The sequence below is a fragment of the Electrophorus electricus genome, chromosome 2, assembly GCF_013358815.1.
Source record: "Electrophorus electricus isolate fEleEle1 chromosome 2, fEleEle1.pri, whole genome shotgun sequence".
Taxonomy (NCBI): domain Eukaryota; kingdom Metazoa; phylum Chordata; class Actinopteri; order Gymnotiformes; family Gymnotidae; genus Electrophorus; species Electrophorus electricus.
Genome location: NC_049536.1, coordinates 16,235,880 through 16,261,256, shown reverse-complemented (window position 1 = coordinate 16,261,256; position 25,377 = coordinate 16,235,880). Strand labels below are relative to the sequence as shown.

Below are 25,377 nucleotides of genomic sequence, written 5' to 3'. Positions count from 1 at the left end.
CGATGTGCATGTCACTGAGGTGGTGGATGCCTCGTTATCCGTCATCGCTCAGACCTTCATGGACGCCTGCACCAAGTCCGAGCACAAGCTCAGCCGGGTAAGTCCCAATGCCAGGGAAGGGCATGTTGGGGAACTGCTCCTGGGTGACTATCCGTTCATCATCAGGACTCAGGTGCACGCATCCTAGCAGCACCCTGCTGCTCTCTTGCACATATGCCTCTACCATTTGGCGCTCTCTCTCTCCCCCCACCCACTTCTCCCCAATCTCTCCTCCCTCAACTTTACATATGGTCTCTCCTTAATTCCTTTATCTCTTTTTTTAATTATAGGAATCTCCAAGTAACAAGCTTCTCTATGCAAAGGAGATATCCACATATAAGAAGATGGTTGATGAGTAAGTTTGTTCCCTGATTTAAAAATAAGAAGCTGCTTGTTGGTTACCTTGTTCATTTCATAAACATCTGTGTATCGCTCTCTCGCTCTCTCCCCATCCTGCAGTTATTATAAAGGCATCCGTCAGATGGTGCCCGTCAGCGACCAAGACATGAACACACATCTGGCTGAAATCTCACGGGTGAGTGTGCGTGCATGTGCACGAAAGTGTGTGTTTGTGGCAGATAGCTTGGTGCTGGCCTGTGACTGGCATGCTAACACAACCTTCTGTTCCCTCAGTCTCACACAGACCAGCTGAACACTCAGGTTGCCTTGCACCAGCTCTATCGGTACGCCAGCAAGTACTACGATGGGGTAAGGCTGTCTCCTGTCTCTCTCTCTCCATGCCCTCAGCCACTCCCCCCATACAGCTTCCTCACATGTGGTCTTCTCTCCTGCAGATCATCTCATCGCTGGAGGAAGACCCGGCGGCACAAAGCAAGCAGCTTACCCTGCGGCTGCAACAGATTGCCGCCGCGCTGGAGAACAAAGTCACCGACCTGTAGGGCTGAGACCCCTAGGCTGGTTGGAACAGCTGTGCCTGAGTGGGCGGAGTCAGTGGGGTGGGCAGAGTTGGTTTCAAACCCCTCTAGGTCCCCAGGGTGGAGCCAAGCCCCTCTCTCGTCTCTGAATAATTTGGACAAAGAAGCCTTCATTTTGAACTATAACAAAGGGAAATGAAGTCTTATGGAGCCTGATGCGTTCTCACCAATATCCCTACAGCTTACTTTCATCTTTGTTCTAAGGGAACTGTTCAGACTGAATGAGCCACGAGGTGCTGAAAGAAAATCGAAATTGGGATTCAGAGGCTTGAATCACTATGGTACTTCATGCATCTTTGCCAGCCATGATGAAATTCAGTGTCCATTCTGCTGGCTCCCCCAGTAATTAGATCACTTTAATCTTCCTGTGTGGATGAAATTAAAAGTATTATGTGTGTGTGTGTGTGTGTGTGTGTGTATAATATATATATATATATATATATATATATATATATATATATATATATATATATATATATATATATATATATATATATATATAATTTTTACACTAAAGGAGCCTTTGTACCCATCGAAATGGATTTATGTCTGATGGCAACTACGTTTGCTTCAAAGCACATGACCATGGAGCCATTTCTACCAGATTCCTTCCTCTGCCATGAGGTCATTTCTTCATGGATCTATGTGGGATTTATGTTGTCATTGCCTCATGGTTTAGCTTGTGGCATGCTTATGCCTTCAACACCAATTGTCCTTGCTTTTAATGTCTGTTTTCGATGTTGCTGATATATCAGAACAGTGTGTTAGCTGGTTGGTCTACGTTAAAGATTAGTTTTATGGGAATTGTTCCTCACACGGATTATTTTCAGATCTGTAGATGTCTAGGTTAAAAGAGTTTATGTGTGAGTGGGAGGGTTTTATGGGAGGGACCTCTTATTCCATTTTGGTTAAAGGTACCTTAAGAAAAAAGGGTCTTCTACTTTTTATATTTTATGACATATGGAGGGTGATCTCCGGGGTTTCCCAGTCCTCCACAGGAAAAGCGGGCATTCTCCCAGCAGATGGACAGCTTGGAGCTTTCACTTCAACATTCCATATCTACCCCCACAGCAAAGAACATTCTTTCATTTTCCTTGCCCTTCTTCACATGGTAATGGGAGGTACACTTACCTCTCTGAAGTGCCAACTATCAGCAAGTTCATTTTGATATGTTTTATAATGTCACTTTTTACTCATGGATTACAGCCCATGGCTTGCCTTTATACATTTTGATTTAAAAAAAAAAATCACATCCACCATCTACTTTCCTCACATTTAACCCTTTCAGTGCTCCATTACTACATGGCTCTGATTACAAGGCACTACAAATCTAAATTTTGGGATGAAGTAAGATGGTTATTGCTTACATACAGACTTTTAATACAGCTGAACAAGGCTTTTTGGTCTTTGTTTTGTGAGATCTGTGCAATGAACTGTCATTGTGGACTTGTTAGTTTTTAGAGCTCACCAAAGTGTAGAATTATCTCAAGCTGTCCATACTTGGCTTCCTATACATCAGTTACCATTGTATAATTTGTACCGGACTCAAGAAAATCGCTGTCCATGTGCAGAAAACATTGGACTCAATATGCTTTATTTTGTCTTTTTACCAGATGGTACTATATTTTATCTGTCGTCATGACTCAAATATGCCATGGACTACACATTCAGAAGGATTTAAAAAAAAAAAAGTCACCTGGCTTTATTGGTTCCCCTCTCATTCTTGACTCTTGCTTTTTCTGATCATGCATCAGCATTATTGTGAAACTTATTTTCTGCCTTTCTTTGCCAGGAAGTGCCTTAATGAGAGCAGTAATAATAATGATCAGACATTTGGTCATTGTGGCTGTCTTGAGAATTGCAGTAGTGACTAGTTAAATTCCATTTACGCATGTGCGCATTATGGAACACTCATAGAACAGTGTCACTATGCTTAAGGCTGTTGAATGTGTCTAAGACGACAGAGAACAGGTGTATTAAAAGTATGATGTCCTTGGCCCTGAGCTTGTGTTTAATTGATGAATTTCTCAGCACCAGATGTGCATTGCTTTGGGTTCAGAGAAAAAAGGCAATTTTAATTGGACTGGTGGAGTAATGCACATTTAACCAAAATAAAAACTTCCCATTCTTCTTATTCTCCTACTTAAATAAGTTTACTTTAAACAGCTTTGGTATGGGGAGTTTTATTTTTATTAATTAAATGCATATTTGTGTGAGTGAGAGAGTGAGAGAAATCATAGAAATGTCAATAAAATATAGGCAAAGGGTTAAAAAATAAGACGGCAGATATCCAAACTAATCCTGAACACAAAATATCTGGATATCATACTGGGTGACCTTTAACCTAAATGGACTGAATTCAAAGTAAATGATTACTTTCCAATCAGATTGTATGTTGTAATTTTCTGTGTTGTTGTAATTAGTTGAGTTCTAATTAGGTACTTAGAAAGCTCTCCAAATACATTTTGCAACTACCTGTCAACTACCATCAGTTTCAATGATGACATTGATTTGACACCCCCAGCTATTTCTTATTGTTACACCACTTCCTAGTTCTAAAAACACAATTTAAACTTATTTAATTTAAACCTGCCTGAAAGAAGAAAAAAAAAAAAGTATCCCAAAGCTTCTAATGAGCTTTTAAAGAAACCAGAGGGAACAAACTTCGTTGGCTTTACTAAACCTGCTAAAAGCAGTGAAACGCTGGGGACCAAAAACTACACATATGGCAATACTGCACCCTGCTGTTCAAACAAAACATTACTCTTCCTGGAATACACCAACCGGGGGTAGTAATGTTAGCACAAACTGTCCTCTCAGCTGTTCCTAGCTATGCGAAAATGAGCTGAATTAATTTAAAAAAAATGTATAGGACAACATATGGATTTGCAATTATAAATGACCAGAAATCAAATCAAAATCAATTTATTTATATAGTGCTTTTTGCAACAGATGTCACAAAGCAGCTTTACAAATGTTCCAAGTCCAAGCCCCCAGTGAGCAAGCCAAGGGCGACAGTGGCAAGGAACAACGCTCTAGAGCATGAGGAAGAAACCTTGAGAGGAACCAAGACTCAAAGGGGAGCCCCCATCCTCCTCTGGCCAACAACTGTCACCACAATAATAACATTTTTAAGACAAAAATAAATAAGCAATGAATATCTAGTCAAACTTTCTAAAGGTCCTAATCTTGTCCCGATGGTGCGTATGTGTCCGAGACCTATCCCGCAAGAGAACGTTTAAGGGCAACGTTGGCTGGGGTAGAGGTGTGGTGGGCTACAGCAGGGGACATTAGGGGGTGGTGGGTGTAGCCATGGCAGCTGAGATGGGTTGAGGTAGGTATACCGCGACAGAAAGTGAGACTAGATTATTAGGCATGCCCAGGTACGAGGGTGTGTAAATTGGGAAACTATAATGTGCAAAGATGGACTCTAGCTATGGCAGCACAGCTAAAAGGAAAGCTCCAGAAGGAAACACAGGCGTGAGGGCACCCTGGAACCTCAGCACCCCACCGCTCTCAGTCAACAAACCTGAGAGACAAAAGAGAGGTGAAGTGACAGCATCATAACATCCCAGTTTACCCCAACTCTCAATGCCCATGGACCCCCAGATTTACACCTTTACCTAAGATGGGAAGTAGTTAATAAATACCTGACTGTACAGGTAGGCTTTCAGCCTAAGCTTATATATTGAAACTGTTTGAGTCTTGAACATGTTCGGGAAAGTTATTCCATAGTGTGGGAGCTTTATAGGGAAAGGCTCTGCCCCCTGCGATAGATTTTCTTATTTTTGGTACTAGTAAAGAGCCTGCATATTTTAATCTAAGCAGACATGCTGGGTCATAATACACTAAGAGTTCACCAAGGTACTGTGGGGCAAGACCATTCAGTGCTTTGTAGGTTATTAGAAGTATTTCATAATCAGTACAAAATTTTACTGGGAGTCAATGTGATCAAATTTTCTAGTTCTACTAAGAACTCTCGCTGCTGCATTTTAAACTAGCTGGAGCTTGTTTAGGCACTTAGTAGTACAGCCAGACAGAAAAGCATTACAGTAATCCAATCTTGACATGCTAAATGCATGGACTATCTTTTCTGCATCATGTGAGTATGTTCCTAAAGTTAGCAATGTTCTGAGGTGGAGAAAGGCAGTCCTAGAAATATTATTTACCTGAGCTTCAAACTAGAGCCTGGGATCCATAATCACTCCAAGACCTTTCAGAACTGCTAAAGATGATGTGATTGGGAGTCCACTACGGTTCATTAATAAGTGAGCAAGGTCCTAGCTGGCTGTGGGCCTAATAGAAACATTTCTGTTTGGTCAGGATTGAGATTAAGTGAAGTCTTCTCGACATCCTTTATACATTACTCAATAATACTAAGCTGATTTATGGCCTCTGGTTTGAGACATATAGCTGAGTATCATCAGCGTAGCAGTGGAAACTAGCATAGCGTTTACGTGTAATGTCGCCTAGAGATGGCATATATAAAGAAAAAAGCAGAGGCCCCAGAACAGATCCTAACTTTGTTGTATGCTGAAAAGTGTCCATTTATGTTAACAAATAAACACAAACGTTAACATACTTATATACCGCAAAGCGTGTAGGTTTGCCAAATTTGAGACTGATGTAAAACATTTACCCCAAGCAGAAAACGTCGCTTGCCCCGGTTTACTTCGGAGGAACACAATTGTAACTGTATTTTTTATTCTCACATTAATTTAATCTCAACACGTGAATAATCTTACAGTCAACATTGCCTTCCCGCCAGTATGATTCTGCAGACATTCCGCGTCAAACATGCAAAAAGCCAAAGAAATCAAATCCGAATTCGTTCTCGTTCTGAGGCATTCCACGTCCCTCCCCTCCACGCCACTCGAATTATAAGTGGCCACTTGTAATTACAGGTGCTACGCATTTACTAGTTGTCAGTGAAAGCGGGTGAAGACATGTTAAAAAGAGCTCTTCGGCCATGGGACTCTGGAATTGTATTTTGTGACGTCTGTGAAGAAGCCCAACGCCACCTCGTCAAATCTGCGATGCCGCACGATTGCAAGTACAAGGCAACTTCAGCTCGACTTGTTCTCAAACATCGACGCCTTGTGAACTTTCTCCGCAGGGGGCACGATAAATCCCCGAGTCTGCAAATGAGGAGATTTAGACTGGGCGATTAGCTAAAGTAGGTACATATCGCCTTGGGCAGACTGCCTCGTAAAAGTTGTCATTTAAATGACTTAAGGAAAAGGCATAGATTGAATCGAGAACTTTGATTAATATCTGTATGCTGGCCAGTGGAGCCACAATGCTTTGGAACACTGTTTTTATTTAAAAAATTAATTTAAAAATCGATGAGGTCAGTATAAAAAAAAAAGCAGGTATTAAGTTAACAAAATGAACAAGGCTATACATTCAAAATCTAGAACTTCCCAAATAATTTTCCAGACTTTTGGCAGTTTTTAATGGAAACGGGTTAATTTCTCCAACGGTAGTAGGAATGATACCTGAGCGAACCACATAATCCAAAACCAAAATAAAATGATGCAGCTTTTTGGCTAGGTGTAAACTAATTCTTGAGTTGTAAAGATCTCTATATTGCTGTTGATTAAGATATAGGTCTTGGGTCACTTAAAAAGACTTTAAAAAAATATGCTTTCTAGTATGGTGTATATCTTTCCAGTAACACTCTCAGTAAGAGGGTATTGCTAAAAAGGTATGTATGTAATGTATATTCATTTCTGCTTTATTTGAAGCAAGACTAAAGTCATTAAAATAACCTACCTATTTGGGACGCGAACAATTGATGAAACTTATAGAGCCACAAAGTGTGATGACATCACATGACAAATGTTGAGCCAGGTTCTTGTCTTACTAGAAGAAATCGGTTCCCTTGCTGCCAGTCATTATAACGTTTTCTGCAAGGTTGGTCTCTGGCTTTTTTTTATGGTGTTTTACTGCAAAGGCTTGTTGCTAGTAATCATGCTGCACAGATTTTAGCCTATAAAAGCTCCATCTGTTGCCACACTTTAGTGGAATTAGTGATAACACACTTGAATGTATTGGACACGTATTTCAGGACATTTGTATTGTTTAAGATATTAAGCCTTGTTTATAATCCATCTCCACACACACTGAATGTGTTACCTGGGCAACCCTGCCAGGGTTGAGGACTACCTCATTCCACCTACACTGTTTCTCCCATCTTCTCATTCTAGCTTTCTCACACACACTCTCCCTCTCTTGGAGGGAACTGCAGGAGCCACTGCATCTTAGAGGCACGTCAGTACCCAGCTAGTCTCTCCTTCCCTCACTCTGTTCCTCCTCCTTCATGCACATCCGTGCCTCTACATCGCTTATACGCCCCCTGATTCCCCCTTTTCTTTATTTTTAAAAACCTGACAGCAACTGTGCCAATAAGATAGGCTGTGGCACTTCCACTGCAGCTAGTACAGCCGGTGAGTGCAATCCTCTGGCTTTGTGCGTGTGCGTCTGTGTGCGCGCGAGAGCTCCCATGCAGCACGTCTTGCGCCGCGTTGGCACCTCGTTTTTATGAATGAGAATCTCTCTGCCGCTCACTCGTAAATTGTGATACAACTGACCCAGAAAGCACCCACGCTATTTCTCAGTGCTCTACAGCACCAGCTCTTTACATTCACCTTAATGTTTTGAATTGCAAATGCTTAGCGACTCGAATGTCAGATGACTTGTAGTCTGAATGTTTTACGAGGACGTTCTGTGCAGATACAGCGCATCCTCTGAACGAAGCGATATCATGAATGTGACGTTTATTTGGTGTATGTTGGGGTATCTACATCTGTTTTGGGAGGGTCTGGGGCCTTAGATGCCCCACTGGGGCCTTAGATGCTCTTTCTAAGTATTCGAGACACAATAGAGAACACTGCTTCAGTATGACTAATCCAGTGAGACTCGTGCAAAAAGCGCTAAGCCGTTAGCCTTTTATTGTACCTTCATTAGTTCCAATATTTGGTAGAAAAATGAGATCGCACAAGGGTTCACTTATGGACGTAGTGTGCGTCATGGCCTGCATACAGGTGACAGGAGACTGTACCATGGCCATCGCGCACTATATTAAAGGATGTAGAACTCGCAAAGTTAATATCAATAGTACTTTTCATAAGACTGTGGGTTGTTTTGTTTTTTGTTTTGTTTTGCTCTGCATTTTACTGTCAGGTTCAGAGGCGCCCACGAGTTGATTTACAACGGGAGACGTGTTTACCTCACCCTACCGCCAATTAATCCGCCGGCATCCAGCTGGTCACTGTTGGCGTTTAGCCAACGGTACGGCAAATTCACTATCAAGAAAACATGGATCCAACCTGGTGCCGATAGATCTTGATAGTCTGGCCACGTCTGTTTATATAGTCCTCAAACTATAAATAGAAATTTCATTGGCCGCTTTTGTGGAAATTGGATCTGTTAATCGCCATGGCTCTTATGTTAATTATGGCGTCTTTCAGAGAACCTGATGAGTCTGTTGGATGTTGGCACCAACTGAGATTAGAAAGCAGAAAGGAACACTGAGAGTCCAGAGAAACCGGATAGTCGGATGTTGTGCTGATTACCTAGACTTCCCATGTTGTTTCCAGAGAACATGCCTTAATTTAGGTAGTTCCTGCTAGTACTTAAATCATAAATGTTTACACTTATATTTTGAGGTCTGTGAGCATCACTGCATAGCATGTAATCTTTTGTAACGTGACTCGAACAAAACACATGCTCACACATCACATACTCTGTTAAACACACAGGTTCTGGTTGATGACTCATTATTAGGTAGCTCATTATTTTTGGCAATATGCACTCAGCTCAGTGAGTGTGGTTACAAAAATTATCTAATGCTTTCTCCCCCCCCCCCCCCACTCTGCAGCAGGGAAGGGTCTGAAAGCACATGAACTCTCTTGATATCAGTTAACAAAATTAGTGAGAGCTCATCAGTCATATGAAATGAGCAGGTCACATTCTGACCACCCACTGTGCCCTGAATTATAGATAATGTCTCATGTAGGACTCAAGCCTAGAGACGTGTAAGTAAGTTTAAGCACGCGTGAGTTGACCATGTTCATGAATGTTTCTTGGACCCTACAGAACGGGCACATGCTTGCAGGATGTCTATTCTATTGTAACATTAGAGAGCCTTTTTCTTATATTTTACAACCATAATTTATAATGAGGGTAATCCATCATGCTGTTGATGTACATGGTGGACGAGTTTAGCTAGCTAGCTAGCACATTTTATTTATTTATTTATTTATTTATTTATTTATTTATTTATTTGACAGCTAAATAAATGTCACATGCATCTCTCTAACTTCATGCCATTTAACAAAAATCTAATCAAGCCATTCTTATTAAAGCAAATAAGTTATGCTCACACTTAAGTAGGCAGATTTGTACTTGATAAACATGCTCTACTATATGCAATTACTGATCACTTGGGTCATGATGGCAAATGATGACTTAATAGTATAAAGTCTCTTTTAGATTAGTGATATTTCAGGATTAGCAACTTGTGACTTTCCCAAAGCTAATGTCAAAGCAATAGCAAATATTCTGACTCATTCTATGAGTGTTGATAATTATTAATTTTAATGTATCCAATGTTAAACTGTGAATTTACACTAACTACTCGTTACATTGCATTTTAATGAAAAATCATGGAACATGATAAATACATTTGTGAAAAAAAAAAGTTAAAAAGGACCTGTAACATGATTTGTGGTGTTTGACCCTAACATTTGATGCTTGCAGACAGAATGATTTAAGTATTCCAATTTTTGTATCTCCAGAGATGTGGTGCATATGTATGATGCTGAAGGCTATTCATGTCCCCCATCTCTGGAAAATGGTGGACACATTAGGGACCCATTTTGTATGACTCAGAGATAGGCCTAAGGACAAAAAATCTCTCATTACCTACATTGTTTAAAATTGGTATTAGAGATAATATTTGCTAGTCATTTTCAGTAAGTTTGCATGTGTAATTGATTTGTGTTAAAATTGGATGTCATTATGCATATATGCACTTATCCAAATGTGTGTTACAAAAGGGTCTCTTGGTGGTAGCATATTAATGAAAAGCTTTGTAAAAGGGCAGTGACAAAGTAATCAAAACCTCAGTAGCATGCACTTGAAATGTGTTTTGGTGATATTTAAGGGTGCATTTATGGGATTTGAGTCATTGCTAACAGCACTTTACGCTTGTAAATCATTGTGGAACTATTGTAGTTGAGGAAAGGAAGGACTTGGGTGGATTTTTGGAGAAAAGTATAAAAGCAAGCTACTATTAACAACCCATATGTGTGGCCAATTTTAATTATTGGGTACTAAGTAAATAAATTTCCAGGGCGATCTCTCTACCCCGCCAATGATGCTTGGCCATTCTCCCACTGCCATGTATCCCCACTAGCTAACTTGGGCTGTAGAGCTGTCCAGCTAAAACCCTGCCTGCTGGCACTGCTCTGTCCATTGGACTAGTTCTGGTGCTCCTGTTTTAGTGAGATCAGGAAATGATCAGAAAATTCAAAAATGTATGTATACAGTGCTTTTTATAATGTCAAAGCAGCTTTACAAATGTCCATGCCCCCAGTGAGCAAGCCAAGGGTGAGGAAAAATTCCCTATTGCATGTGGAAGAAACCTTGAGAGGAACAAAGACTCTGGCCAGCAACGGACACCACAATAATGATGACAGTTTAAAAAGAAAAATGAATAAAAAAAATAAAATGAGCAATTCCTGTTTAGTCCCACTTTCTAGAGGTCCTAGTCTTGTCCCGAGGTGTGCATGTGTCTGAGACCCAACCCACAAGAGAACGTCCATTAAGGGCAAAGGAGAAGTAGTTGGCTGGTGTAATGGAGTGGTGGGCTACAGCAGGGGACATCAGGGGCTGGTAGGAGTAGCCATGGCAGTTGAAACAGGTAGACTCAGTAACATCACGACATCCCACAAGTGAACATCCATTAAGGGCAACAGTAGTTAGCTGGGGTTGAATTGTCTCACTTCCTTTTTGTCTTTCATCTTGGAATGGCCACTATTGCTGAAATCTTGTTAATTTGGGGATATCCATGATCCAAATTATTCAGATACCATACCACTACCTGTCCAATGGCGCACTTTTGTTTGCAGTAAGGCTGGCTCATCTTAACGGCTTCAGAAAGCTTTTTTTTTTTTTTTTTTTTTTTTTTTTTTTTTTTTTTTTTTTTTCTCTCCATTGGATGCTGGAGTCGTAGGGATTTGCTACTACTCTTTGCCAAATCCAGTGTTGAATTAAAAGTGGTCATTGACCAACCAATCGAGTAGCTTGTCAAATATATTACATTGGATAGGCACTGAATTTAGACACCCTGTAGGTTTTTCTTTAGACAACACAGAAGCAAAATGGTCCCATCAGGCTTGAGGACAACACTGTGGTACTGCTCCAGTCATTGTGTGACTCCTAATTTAACCCCATGTTGAGCAAACCGCTTTTCGTGATCAGGTAAATGATATGGGCTGTTGCAGGCAACCACAAGGTCTTTATGTAGTGTTCTATGTAAGTGCAGCCAGGAATGTGCAGAAATGCATCTACAAATTCGGTCTGCATCTGGGCAAAATATTCTTTTGACGGGGAGAAATGGTCGCCACAGGAAACAGGAGTGGGACTGAGGGTTTGGGGAACTTCCAGACCCAATTCATCTGTCTCAGGAACCGCCATTGCCTTAACGCACCTCTCTATGGTTTCTGCATGTTGAGATTACATTTGCAGTGTTTTTGTTCCTATATGTTCATCTCACTTCATATTCAACCTCCTCTATCATCGCCACTTGGTGAGTAGTTTATAGCTTGATGTGTGGAGTAATACGTGGATTCTATCTTGTGCAAACTCATGCAGCTGGGTGCTGGGTATGTGTGGGATTGCCGTTATTGGGCCTGAAGCAAATTTGATCTAATTTGACTTGACACATAAATTTCAACCTTGTTATTTGAAAATCCTTCCTCCCAGTTTTCACATGAGACATCTAGGACACACAAGGGCTTCCATCCATATAATAATTCAAATGGAGAACACCCTGTGGAGGTTTGTGGGACTTCACATAGCAAACAGAAAGGCATTTAGCCACTTATCCCAACCCCTAGTGTCTTCTTGTACAACTCATATTTCTGAGGGTCTGTTTAAACTGCTCGACCCAGCCATATGTTTGGGGTGGTGGACACTGTTGTGAATCAGTTTAATCCCCAATAATAATTTTGCAATGTGCATGACAAATGCTGTGCAACAATCATTCTGAATCTCTTTCAGGATTCCAACTTGGGAACCAATACAGAAGAGTGACTACTCAACACTGCATGCTGAGATGCTGCTTCTGGGTATCATGTTGCATTATCCAGCAGGAATAATTAAAATCGGTACCCCACCTGCTCCATACTAATGGCCCTGTGAGGTCCAAATCAATTTATTTGGAAAGGACCTCATTTAAACGGAGGGGGTGCAGCAGCACTCTTGGGATAACCAGGGGCTTAACCAGCATGACGCACTCAACCTGCATCAACTCAAATTACCCGGCCAGTAAAAGGAGGACATTAGGCATTTTAGTGTTTTATCCTGCTCTAAATTCCCTGCCGTAGGATTATGTGCATTGTGGAAAAGCTTTTCGTCTGCCTACATGTCACTCTGTACACCTTGTCATTAATAATGGCAAAATGTGGGTTTGACAGGATCACCTCAACTTCAGCGTCTGACCATCGATTACTCTCATTTGGTGCGTTTCAGGGTGTCACTTCACAACTGAGCCAAGGGAAGTCTAATGTTCAACCCCTTTCTCAACCAAGACGTCTTATGTTCTGGAATGTGATGTCCCTGGAGGTGAGAACTAACAGCTGCCATAATACCATGCTTTTTTTGCCCTCGAAATTGAAAGTGACATGCACTGCTGGATACTTATGTACACCCTCACTTTGTGACACCACTGACATCTGCTAGGCTGTGAGCTTGGCTTCTCCAGAGAACAGTGGAAGCCCAGCTTTCCTGTGGCTAGCCTCCAGCAGAGGCTGCATGCTTGAAAAGCTTCATGACTTCCCTCATAGTTGTCCTGTGTCTTGGCTATCCTCAGTTTGCTAATTTGGGAAAGCCTCAAAGAGTAATAGCTGTACCCACTGCAGCGCAAGGAATGCCTGATGTTGGGTTTGTTGCAGCCATGGCAAGGATCTTAATTTTGACAAACAGGAAGGACTCCATTGCAGCATAAGTGCACCCTAAAATCCTCATCAGTGATTTCTGCACATCTTTTGTTCTTGGATTTTTAACATGGAAAAACTCTCTATGGCTGGTAGCCTACTGGGAGAAAAGTCAATCTATAAGTAGGCTTCAGATAAATACCAGCATGATTCAAGTTTTTCAATGTGTGGTAATAGTGTGTTTTGCATATGCCACTTTGTACAGCACTTGGTCAACACACAGTTTTAAATGTACTTTATAAATAACATCTATTTACTTACTCTCTTACTGTTTGAATATCAATGTTGTAGGCTTTATTTTCTCATTTGCAGCATGCCACTGGGTCCTGTGAGTGCAGGGTTGCTGAGTGTCAGCAGACCTCCCTAGTATCCAGCTGGCCTCCATCATCCAAGACTGAGGGAGCAATGTCTAAACAATTAGCTGGAGTGCTGCAACCACAATAGTAATCTCTCATATTACTACTCCCATAGAACACAGCTAATTGACTATACTTAATCCTCTTGCTATGTTGAATTTAAATGCCATCTTGAGGTCATATTGGACAATATGGACATTTTAGTACATGTACAGCATTAGCAGACGCTCTTATCCAGAGTGACTTAAAAAAGTGCTTTGTCATTTACTCATTTATATTGGAATATATCCAAGTACAGTACAGTAGGTTAGAATCAAACATACCAATGAACTAGAATACAGGGATGAATGCTTATACCTAGAAGTGCAAAATACATAAGGTCTATAAACAATTATAAATGCTATAAGCAAGTGCTAGTTTGTTAAAAAGCATAAGTAATGCCCTACAATAAGTACTAAATTAGTCAGTCAATAAGGGAGCAGTGTCAGTTGTTCTTTAAATATTCTGTAAATGGATGGGCCTTCAGTCTGCGTTTGAAGGCTGCAAGGGACTCTGCTGTTCGGACAGCAAGCAGAAGTTTATTCCACCATCTTGGAGCCAGGACAGAAAATGGTCTCGATGCTTGTCGTCCATGAGACCTGAAGCAAGGTATTTCAAGCGGAGCCATACTTGTGGTTTGGATAGTATTAACTTGAGGATAGTATTAACTCCTTAATTATTAGTGTGTGCATAACTTGATTATAGGTTACATTTTTACTAGTCTGTTTTTGCGAAATATGTAAATATTACCGAGGTATCACCTGACCCAGTAAATCCATGTAGTTAAAATATCTACATTATATAGGTTGCATACAATAAACAGATATAAATGGGGTCTCTGAAAATTGGTCTTACCACAGAAGGAAAGGAGACATACCCCTTTTTCACAATTTAACACAGTACCCAGTGTTCTTTGAAAGACATTTGTGAAGAATACCTAAAATTGCCACCCTAATTTTGTATGTTTTTTCTGCCCTGTCTTCTTTTCTTCAAAGAAAAGTCATTTTCAGTACTCCACATATTATCTTTGCCCCATCAGGAGATTTGATGGGCATTGTACAGTGGTGAAGAGTTCTGCAATATCTACAGAAGTCAAATTGACCCCAACATGTAGCGCTGGCATTGCTTACTGGTGCTGCTGGCATTCGCACCAGACCTTCTGGAACAAATTTGGCACCTGGTACCGTTCGTTCCTTCTGCCTGGCTTCTGCTGGCTAAGTGGATCCAGACATCTGTACTACATTCAACTCTCCTTTGCAATAGATTCAGGTCTTCATGGTCTTGAAGTGTTACCTTCTTTCAGTGTACAGTTGGTACAGAAAGCTCCACTTTTGATTTCCTTCTCTATTTTCCATTTTTTAAAGTCTCTGTGAATATAAAAACAATTAGTCCCTAGCTTTAACAATATTATACATGGCAAGATGCCAGCAGGTGGATATGTGCCAGCAAGTTTTGTTGTTGTCTGGATTGTCACTTAGTTTGTTGCACTGTAGCGTAGAGTGATCTGTGTGAAGTACCACAGTGCTCATCATGACAGATTATAAAAAAAAAAAAAGTCCAACATTTGTCAGACATGCGATATCAATCACCAGTATGATGGCGAAGTTTAAAAATATCCTATGACTGAACATTCCTGGAACATTTGATCTTCCAGACAGTCACACACAGATTGGTTAGCACACAAGTTAGAGGTTTTTGACAACTGTAGCTTGGATTTTGCCATCAAAAATAAACTTTATCCCCTCACCTCTTCTGTCCTCTGAGGCTGAGAGTTGAAAGATGGTGCTTTGTACTGGTTTGGTCAGCTATAATCGAAGCAGTTCCCATGCTCAGGGCTTAGCTTTAACATAATGCTAATGGTTATGACATGATGTGAAAAAATGCACGACCATCACATAGTTCTCAGGTAGTGGGTGGAGATACTCAAATGGGCTTGGTATTATTTGAAAACCTCCTTAGTGATGTGTGTGTGTATATATGAGAGCCAAATTTGAATAGATTGTTTTATCATGTTTTCCAATGTAGAAAGTCCACAAAAAACTGTTTTATTTCACAGTTTATGGGTTGATGGGCACTGCAGATCTCCAAATGTACATGTACAAATATTGAAAAGCTGATTCTTTCATATGATGTCCCTTTTAAAGGAACATTGGAGGAATATGTTCCAACCGCAAACTTGTTAGCTGGGGCATGCCAACTAAGCAGGCTAGTCTGTATAAGGGTCATCTTCCTTCTGGACTAAAATGGTCAAATAAAAGTCTGATGATTTGGGGGGCAGGGCACAGTGTAGACCCAGGTTTCGCTTGTTTCACTTCTGCTGTGCTCAGACAAAATGTCTTTTTGTTGGTCCTGATTATCTGCAGATAATATCAGGGTCAGCACTTATATGACCTCATCTACACCCCCGACACTGTCAGAGATCTTTGACGAAACCTCAGCGATGGCGCAACTGTTCTTTCTGAATGTTGCCACAACAATACAGTCAAGCAGAAATGAGTAGTGAATACTTAAGCCCCCCTTTGCCTTTTATGGTGGAATTTTCATGAGAATAACACATGTTGCTCATCAGTATAGTTCCCATTAACTACAGGAAATGTTTTAGTTTAGGGTACTGTGGCATATGAAAGTTGTCTGTGTATGTAAAATAGTGGAAAGGATCAAACTTAAACCCTTTTCAATATCTACACCTTTAATTGACCAAATAAGACATGAGAGTATCCGTTAAGAAAAAAATGGAATGAAATAAAAATAATTCCTTTTATTTATTAAAAAAAGGTTTTAGAAATGTCAAACTTTGCATGACACCCAACCAAAGCAAGAGTATAATCTTTTGTTTGGGGTCATCATGCAAAGTTTTTGACATTTAGCATTGAAAAAAATAATTGTTTTTTTTTGCCAAAGTTTATCCAAAATGTTGGCCATTGGTAACAAGAGAAATAAATGTTTGAGCCTGAATAATTGTCATCACATTTTACTTTCACAGTCAATGTTTATCTCCAACATGACACTACATCATTTAGATTAATCTGACATAAGACCCTATCTAGACATTAGTTAATATTGTCCACAGCCTAATGCTTACAATAATGTTTGCCTTAAGCTATGAACATTGTAGATCATTTAGAAAGTTTTTAGAATTAAATATTATAATTAATTAAAGTGCATCTAGCACTTAGTTTTTATTTATTGTAGGTGAGAACATTTTTCTGGTGAAGGAAACTGAGAGGATGAAATATGAAAATGTGCTGTCTTCCATTTAGCAGTAATGCCAAACATCACAAAACACTGCACCATATAACCACAAGATGGCAACACTGCACCTTGTTTGGTGAGTACTGTAGGTCTGCACTTCAATTGACTTTTCTCCATGATAGACCCGTTCTAGTTTCATACGTTACTGCATGCAAGCCCACACGTAGGCTTTTTCTCTCATAAATAATAACCAGAGCAAGTTGAAAATGCTAGCCTATTGCAAAAGCCACCTGCATGAGATTGAGATCTTTTCAGGTGTAACTAAAGGCTCTATTAATTTGCAGCCTTACACTGCAATACTGGCAACTGAACCAACAGCTGTTTTGCATATTCAAATTGAGTGGACTAAATGAGGCCATGGGCTGAACCAGGTGCCACCTCTGGTCAGTGATTGGCCCATTTTATCTGCTAACCTACATGCACAAAGTAACACCACAGGGACAGCAATGTCCTCCAAATAGACATGCAAAAGTTAAATTTGGTTTCCAGGCTACCCACTCCTGTTGAGACTAGGCCTCTCTAGACGTCAACTGATGGAGAAACAAAAGCTGGCCCATTAAATATGCTGTTGTGCTGCAGGCTATGCTATTTAATTTAATCACTGTGTCATTTGGAACTGTAAATTAGAAATGCATTTCTGTAATCGAAAAACAAGCACATGGTATTGGCATCAATATAACTAAACTGACCAAATGTATAATATAATATAGAGAACAGTTTGTCTTATTTTGCTTCTGTACTCCAGTGCACTAAATTTGAAATGTGTTTTTTGATGTTAAAGTGCAGAATGTCAGATTTAATTTGAGGTTACTTACCTTCAAAGGGATCTCAGTCTTTTAAATACAATGTTCCATCCATGTCAGGGGACCAGATTTAATCAGGCAATTGGCAGCTTGGTTGGTTTCTTTATTCAACTGTGTCTTATTGCCACGTTAACTTGTGCATAGAAGAGCTACCAAGAGATCTATAGTTAAATCTATATGTGGCACTTGTACCAAGTCTGTGGCTATTTGCTCTCACCATGAGGACCTAATTCATGTAAATGCCAAAACTTTTAGATGTGTTAAAATCAACCATTTGTTATGTCAGAACTAACTGCTCAGAACTAAAATTTCTCAAAAATGTAAACAGTGCAGCAGTAGAAGCACATCAAGTATATTACAAAAGCAACTTTGGAGTTTTTCAGGTTCAAGACGAAAAATGTTCTTGGCTGGCACAATCAGTCACCTGATCTAAACCCCACCGGACAAGTTTTTAACTTGCTCAAGACGAGACTGAAGGCACAAATTCACAGTAACAAGCAGAAAGTGAACATGACTGCAGGCCAGTCAAAGCATTCCTGGGGAATGAAGTTTGAAATGAAGAAGTCTATGAAGAAACATTTAAAAACAAACATTTTCTTTCAAGATACTGTAGGATGCTTAATTAAATTTTAAAAATGTAGGTTTTTTGCTGTTCAAATGTAGCAGCACAAAATGATGTTCAGAAAAATATAAACAAGGTCTCTGCAATGGTATTTTATTTCATTTCATGAGCATGCTTTTTAACAGCATTCATATATAGATATTGTTTAGAGTGGAATGAGTCTGGAAAAATAGGATGTTAACAGCACAGAAAAGCACAGAATTCCATGAATTGGGCTTTGATTCGACTTTGGATTGAATTGGTGATTGGAACTGAATGTGGTGCCCATTTTTAATTTTCTTACTGAGTATAGCTAAAAAAACTATTGTTTTGGAATGTTCTGCTGTATTCTACAACACAACTGTTTAATAGGGTTAACTAAGCTCATGTTCTTTTGCATTATCTATTTGCATTATCTATGTCAGAATTAAATCTATAAGAATATGTGTAATTTATTGACTCTTGCATATATTTCTGGTTTATTCCACTTCTCAGCATTTAATTTTGTTAGACTGCAGTTTCTCACTGCATTGGTCTTTGCTGTAAGCCTCAAAAACTCATAAACTGATGGAAAATGTAGTTTATTTGCAGATATGATTGACCAATGGAAAAAGCAGCTTGTCAAACGCACAGTGTGGAGCTATCCACCGATGACACCAGTCTCTTTACAGTGCTTGGATCCCAGATAGTTGAGGTGCTTTAATGGCTGAAGTTGAATTGTCAAAAGCAGGGAGGTGTCAGGTGCTTAATTCTTCTAGATGGTGGTTGATGATATTGCTGATTATGGAATTACAATGAAAGCAGACATCCTGAGAGAAAAGATCAATGGGGTAAACATAAAGTCTAATGGATACTGTTCACTGTGGATGTATACCCTCAATAAGATTGTTTAACTGCACTCTGACATCTCATACACCCAGTTCCATACTCCATATAATTGTCATTTGTCAGATGGGGCATTAAGAAGTTTCATACTCTTGCTGGACTTCTGCAATATGCACACCTCAGAAAATGGCCTGCACTTTTTTATCTACTTTGGAGCATGTAAGTGGATGCGCACTCCAAAATCCAGTAAGCAGTGTTTGGGCTTGGATACAGTCTGTCAGCCTGAAACAAGACTGATAAAAATCTTGACAGCTCAAAATACTGAGCAAACCCATGTAGGCCTAGTGGCTTGACTCAGACAGTAGGGGATCCAGGCTATTGCAGTTGTGTTGCCTGAAGCAGTCTTTGAGACTACCCTTATTCTCTGAAATTACATTTTTATTTGTGTTTGGCTACTTACCATTTTGTTTCATTCAAATCTTGTCCACTTTATCTTTTGTAGTTTGATTATAGTTTATATTTGCAACATCGTAACATTGTATTTTTTTTTTTTTTTTTACTATCTAGGCCTTCTGGGTGCTTGTCATGACAAAAAATATCTTTCACAAATAGACTCCAAGTTTCCAACTGAAAAAGAATGGTGCTTCATGTCACTAGTACATCTGTCAACAAATGTATTGCTTCAATCCTCAGGACCAGGCACTACTGCCTGTGAAGGGCTTGACAATGTTAACAACATGCATTGTTCTCTGTCTATAGTTTCTGACTCTCAGCACAATGTGCTGCACATCATGGGGCAATTAGCTGTGGTTAGGGCTTTACACTAAGAATAAGAACAAGGTAGAGCTGGAATGTTCGTTTGACTCCTAGGTGGGAACTTGGGGATGCTGACGTAGTACTGGGCCACTATAGGGTCAAGTGCCTTTCCTTTGATCATTTTGTGTGTGTGTGTGTGTGTGTGTGTGTGTGTGTGTTTGTGTGGGTAAAGCTCATCTCCGAGTGTTGTAGTGATGATATCCCATTTTTGAAGTGGGTGAGACTGGGTGTATACCTTTTCTATGGATTATAGTGCTAAAAGAACTTTGGAAAGTTTGCTTCTCCTATGTAATGCTTTCAAGACAGAAATCTCATATTTACAAGATGAGCAAACATGAATGCCACCACACCATCGTATTTACTAGTAGGGAAACTTTCAAAGTTGGGGGCGTGTCTAACACACATTCAGGGCGGATGACAGTATGGATGCTGCTCCTAAAAATCTTATTATAACTGTACAGTTCAAGCTTATATACATTTTGTTCACAATTTGCACTTATGTTGATGAAGAGTAGCAACAAAGCTAATCAGAAGAAACCAGAAAGTGTTCCATCATGCACAATATTTTTGTGTACATTCATCCATCTGTTTCAATAGGTTTAGTCTATTAAAAAGCTGCATCTCGCATAAATAATTAATTGGTAGTCCTTACACAAAAGTTAACAAAGCATATTGTAACTGACTTTTTTTTCTGCTGTATTGTACAATGTATGTAGATGCAACAAACAAGTTGTACTGGAGTCCAACTCTTACCATTCCAGTGATGGAAGTGTTATCAACCTCATGATTCTGCTCCCCTGTAGCTTGAAGCCTTGACAATCCAGCTCAACCTCAACACAATCCCATGTACAGGTGTAGATGATTATATTATCATGTCTTGTAGGCCAAACAAGCTACATTCTAGTATCAAGACAATTAAGTGTGGGATATTTGCACCAGCAAATTTTATACTGGGAAGATGTAACATAAGTAAATTGTTATCCGGATTAAATGTTTCACATAAGGGCTTAATATGTTCTTTTATATTTCAGATGCAGTATCCAGCAGTATTCCTCCTTCAACCACCACAGCTCTGCTATCCCCTGTCTCTACTACCAACCTCCTTCCTTCTTCTGGTTGGCCTACATTTGATACAGAAATGCCTCCATATCCTGCAGACTCAGCTCTTGTGGAGGAGGAGGGTGAGGAGTAACATCAGGTCTTTACCAGAGGACAGTCTTTCTTCCTAATTGACTTGATGCATGAGCATCAGATCTGAGTGATGCAGACCTGCCAAAATCTTTGGTCGTTTTGGGAGCTAGAGTGTGAATGGCACGTGGCTGAAAGGTTCTTTTAAGATGGAAATGGCACAGAAGCTAATTGAATGGTTCCATTTGCAGTTGGTGCAGGCAAAAGTTGCAAGAAAGTGGGCAACCCTGGAGGATGCTTTAGAAAAAAAAGGCAGAGGTGTCATAAAGTTTGAATTCTGCTCCTGATTGGAGGAAAACATGTTAGCTTTCCAGTCAGGTCCTACAAGGTGTGTGGAAATAAAAAAAATGGAGGCACTTGTAAGGGATACCTCAAGGCCCAGTTCTCCTTGGCTGAATGAGCTGTCCCCACATTATTCCTCAATCACTGCCAGCAGGTCACCTCCAGAACCTTCAGCTTCCTCTGGATCCTCAGGTGCATCCGTCATCAGTCCCGCAGGTTGTCACATGATCAAGTTCTTGAGTTCCTAAGGGAATCTAAGGAAGTTACCCCAAGGTGATATGCAATCATGCAACAAATGATTGCATCACAGATGTCTTTTGAGAGCCTAATATGTGGTTTTCTGGATAAACAGTAAGGCCTACTCCTGCATGTGTTTATAAAAGTGTTTTTGAGCTGTGTGCCAAACACTGTTACTAATGTACTTTTAAAAATGCTTGATATTTTGTGGGTGGTTCTGTTTGCATTTGGAGCTATGTTTGGCACACACTGGTAATATGTACCAGTATAAATAAGCAGTGGTAATGTTCAAATTATTTGGTAACCTTTAAGGTTGTTTTTATTGTTATTGTTCTGTAGGGTCCCTTTTTTCCCCATCCAAAGTTTATTCATTTATGTAAATCTGTTTTTTGTTTTTACATTTGTATTACTTATGTATCTTTAAAAATACTGGTCCAATCCACTTATTTAAAATGTTTTGGTTTTTTTTCTATGTCAAGTAAGAGACCTGTGTCTATTTTAAGAACATTGGTCATTCATAAACTTTAGTTATAACTGTTTACTTGTCCTTCTGTTTATATAGACACATACACGGCACTTACTCTAGAACATTGTGGTCTGATCCTTGTTTATCAACTTTTTTGTAATCTAGGGACATGTTGGTTTAATGTAAGAAAAGCTTCTATAAACAGTCTCTCTTTCTGTTCATTATTACATTACAGCATTATCTAGTATATGGTTCCCTAGTACAAAGTTTTTGACCTAACTATATACCTTTTGAGGTAAGTCAGGCAGATACACACATCAGCTGTATAGACTATTAAATAAATCATACAAAAATGTCTTCTCTCAGCATGTAGCCTATACAGTATTATGGTGTGTAAATCTAGGTCTCCCATATAATCAAAAGTCATCCTTGAGTCTAGGATATTCTTGACATATATTTGTCAGGCCTACACCAATGCTCATGTTGTGTAGTGTACATGCTTCCACAGTAATTTTGACCGAAACATCCAGACGTGAGATCGTGGAGTCTTCTCCACATGCATTTCTTTCTCCCAAGCGCCTGTTCCACCACAAATCTCCCATAGCTTATGTTGGCATTTATCTGCAGGTTGTCTTCACTTGGTGCACCATTATCACACTTTGGGGTAATGATAAAAGAGTAGTCATTAGAGATGTATGCAGTATCTGCCAAAAGGTAATGTATCCCCATCAATTACTGCCAGTTCTCAAAAAAGGTTGAGGCCCTTAACATTTGTGCATTGTGCACTTTGCCTGGCACACTAAAAATGTATAAGATGCAACCCTGGTCATTTACAGTGCCCTGTAAAAGAACTGAATAGAAGCATTTCCTGTAGAGGAGGTAATCCACTCCTCTATCTAAAAACCTCTGGATTTTGATATGGCACCTATCAATGGCAGCAATGATGTCACTAATACTATAGAAAGGTTGAAACATGGCTAAACTAATTCTCTTATCACATTGAGTGGGCCATTTAATGTAAACTTTTGCCAGCAAACAGGTCTGATCCAAAACCCCCAGCACAATATTATGAGCCGTTCTTGGGACACAATAAATTTATTTGAAATTTCTTGAAAATAATTTTGATCTTCCATATACCACAGGAATATGATGGCCTTCTTAACCATGGGAGCTTGTGCTCCGGGATGATGGTCATCTGTTAGCCCAAGATTTTTAATTTCATCAACAGACTGTTCACTAGAGTGCCGCATATGGCTTTGAAAGGTGAGGGTGTCCATACTCAGCAGTAGTATCCCTTCTGAACCAGTCTACAGAACTTACAGAATGCTGTTTGTGTAATATTGTAGAATGACATCTGAGAAGCACATATTTACACACACGCACACAGACAGTTGCGTCCATTGTAATTTCAATAATTGTAGACAGTTTGCTGTTATTAAGCAGAAGCACAGACACTTGCAGGTTAATGATGTTTTTAAATTGATTCAGCAATTAGGAAATACGTAATGTTATTTTATGCGATTCAGTGACTTTACAGGATAAAAACATTACTCACCTAATGCATGTCCTATTTGCTTCATTTTCTTTCAGTAAGGCCAAATAAACATCCTGTTTTTAATTATACAAAAAAACAAAAGTAGTTTTCTGTTGGCGCCATTTTCCCCTGACAACCAAAAACCATACATGTCATAACCTCCAGACTATTAAGTAGGAATTTCCCGAGGAGGACTTGAAGACAGCATAAAACTCAGCACCTTTATGATGTTGGCTCTTTCTTTTTCTCTTAATGTGAATGGTTTTATTTTATCCCTAAAGTTAGCTGATTGATTTTAATGTGGGGAATAAAACTGTATTCTATTTAAATGACCACTGCTCCTATATTGACTAACTGAAACTAGTACTTATTGTACTGTATTGTTTATTACACTGATGTTGTCTAATAAACTCTAGTACTTATTATTTCACTTATCATTGTCTAAGATAGACCTTAGACAATGGCCAGAAGCACCATTATATTTGTTGTATGCAGTTACTGAAAAGCCATTGTTTGCTTCAAAGAAATCTGATGCCATGTTTGTGTGCAATGGTGCTGCTGCCTGCAGGAAATGGATAATGTCCTCTGTGTGTAAGCACTACTCCATCTTTGCACCCTCAGATCTGCTGCTCGAGCTGCTTCAGGACTCTTTCCTCTCAACTCACAGTGCCATACTCCTGCACTCGGATCAGCTGTGTCACCTCGGAGCTCTTGCTCTCAACAAAGCTGATCAGATCTTTGGACACTGCCTCACACTGGTTCACAGCTGCCTGTGTGGATCGCTGTTAAATGATAGAGACCAGCTAGGAGATCTGCAGTCAAGCTGCTGAGTTGAAAATCTCATTTTAATCCCATGTTGTACCCATTTTACTTGTCAACACCTTTTGTGATTGCTTTGACTGGGGAACTTCCTGGACTTTTGAGGTGGGCTTCCCGGGTCACAGTTCACACTGTGGGACGGCACAGCCTCCTTAAGATCATCAGCCTACGTTTCTCCCTCGTGGCTCATCCAGTGGAATTTCCTGTGTGCTTCTACCAGGTGCTTCTGTAGAGCCAACAAAGATGAGACAGTGAGACATCTGGTTAAAGTCAATATAGATAAGTTCATAGGTAATTGGACAGGACCACTTTATTTGGGTCTATACTCTAGAATATTGAGTTTAAAATTAAAATGTAGACTGTCAGCTTTAATTTCAGTGTAGTCAGGGGTGTCACTAGAAATATACAAAGGGGGGCTAAGCCCCCCAGGAGAATTGCCATAATGAAAAAGAACCGTCCATTAACACCTGCTCTAAATGCTTCATTGTTTAATGCAAAAGTTATTTTTCAGTTTGCGTTACATTAACATTTGTTGATCAATCATCAGGGTTCTTCTGTCAATTCCATTATTAAATTGAAACAGACAGTCCTGTGGTTAAAGTACTTGACTTATAATCAGAAGGTTGCTGGTTCAAGCCCCACTACTGCCAGGTTACTGTTGTTGGGCCCTTGAGCAAGGCCCTTATCCCTCAATTTGTACTCAGTCATAATTGTTGCTTTGGATAAAAGCATCAGTTAAATGCTGTAAATGTATTTTCTTTACTTTTAGTTACACAGTCTTCAGGAACATTTTCTGACCCAAAGACATTCTGTCTCACACATAGGTTGACACACACTAATTGAAATTTTAGGAAAACAGTGCAGAGCGACAGCCAGTGGTGTCACAGATTGCCCAAACAGTTAAATATTTCATATTCAAATTGTGTTAGGTTTCAGGGCTGTTGTACGGCAGCAGCACATT

General features: G+C 39.8%; 1 protein-coding gene and 1 long non-coding RNA gene across 4 annotated transcripts in view; both read left to right on the top strand.

Annotated features, from left to right (window-relative positions):
• plxnb2a (plexin b2a) overlaps positions 1-1,388 on the top strand; it is a 77,646-nt gene extending 76,258 nt beyond the window's left edge. For both annotated transcript variants that reach the window (XM_035521121.1, XM_035521120.1), the window contains 5 exons: positions 1-97; positions 330-394; positions 499-574; positions 673-747; positions 834-1,388. The exon at positions 1-97 is cut by the window's left edge and continues 51 nt beyond it. In XM_035521121.1, coding sequence (XP_035377014.1) covers positions 1-97; positions 330-394; positions 499-574; positions 673-747; positions 834-938 — 418 coding nt within the window. In that variant the 3' untranslated portion in view covers positions 939-1,388. The remainder of the gene's footprint in view (positions 98-329; positions 395-498; positions 575-672; positions 748-833) is intronic.
• Positions 1,389-5,894: 4,506 nt separating this feature from the next.
• Positions 5,895-25,059, top strand: LOC113578106. 2 transcript variants are annotated; one of them, XR_003410705.2, is made up of 4 exons: positions 5,895-6,150; positions 12,735-12,827; positions 20,607-20,742; positions 20,922-25,059. It is a non-coding gene; the product is annotated as an uncharacterized LOC113578106 (long non-coding RNA). The 2 variants fall into 2 exon arrangements; XR_003410706.2 differs by lacking the exon at positions 20,607-20,742.
• The last annotated feature ends 318 nt before the right edge of the window (positions 25,060-25,377 follow it).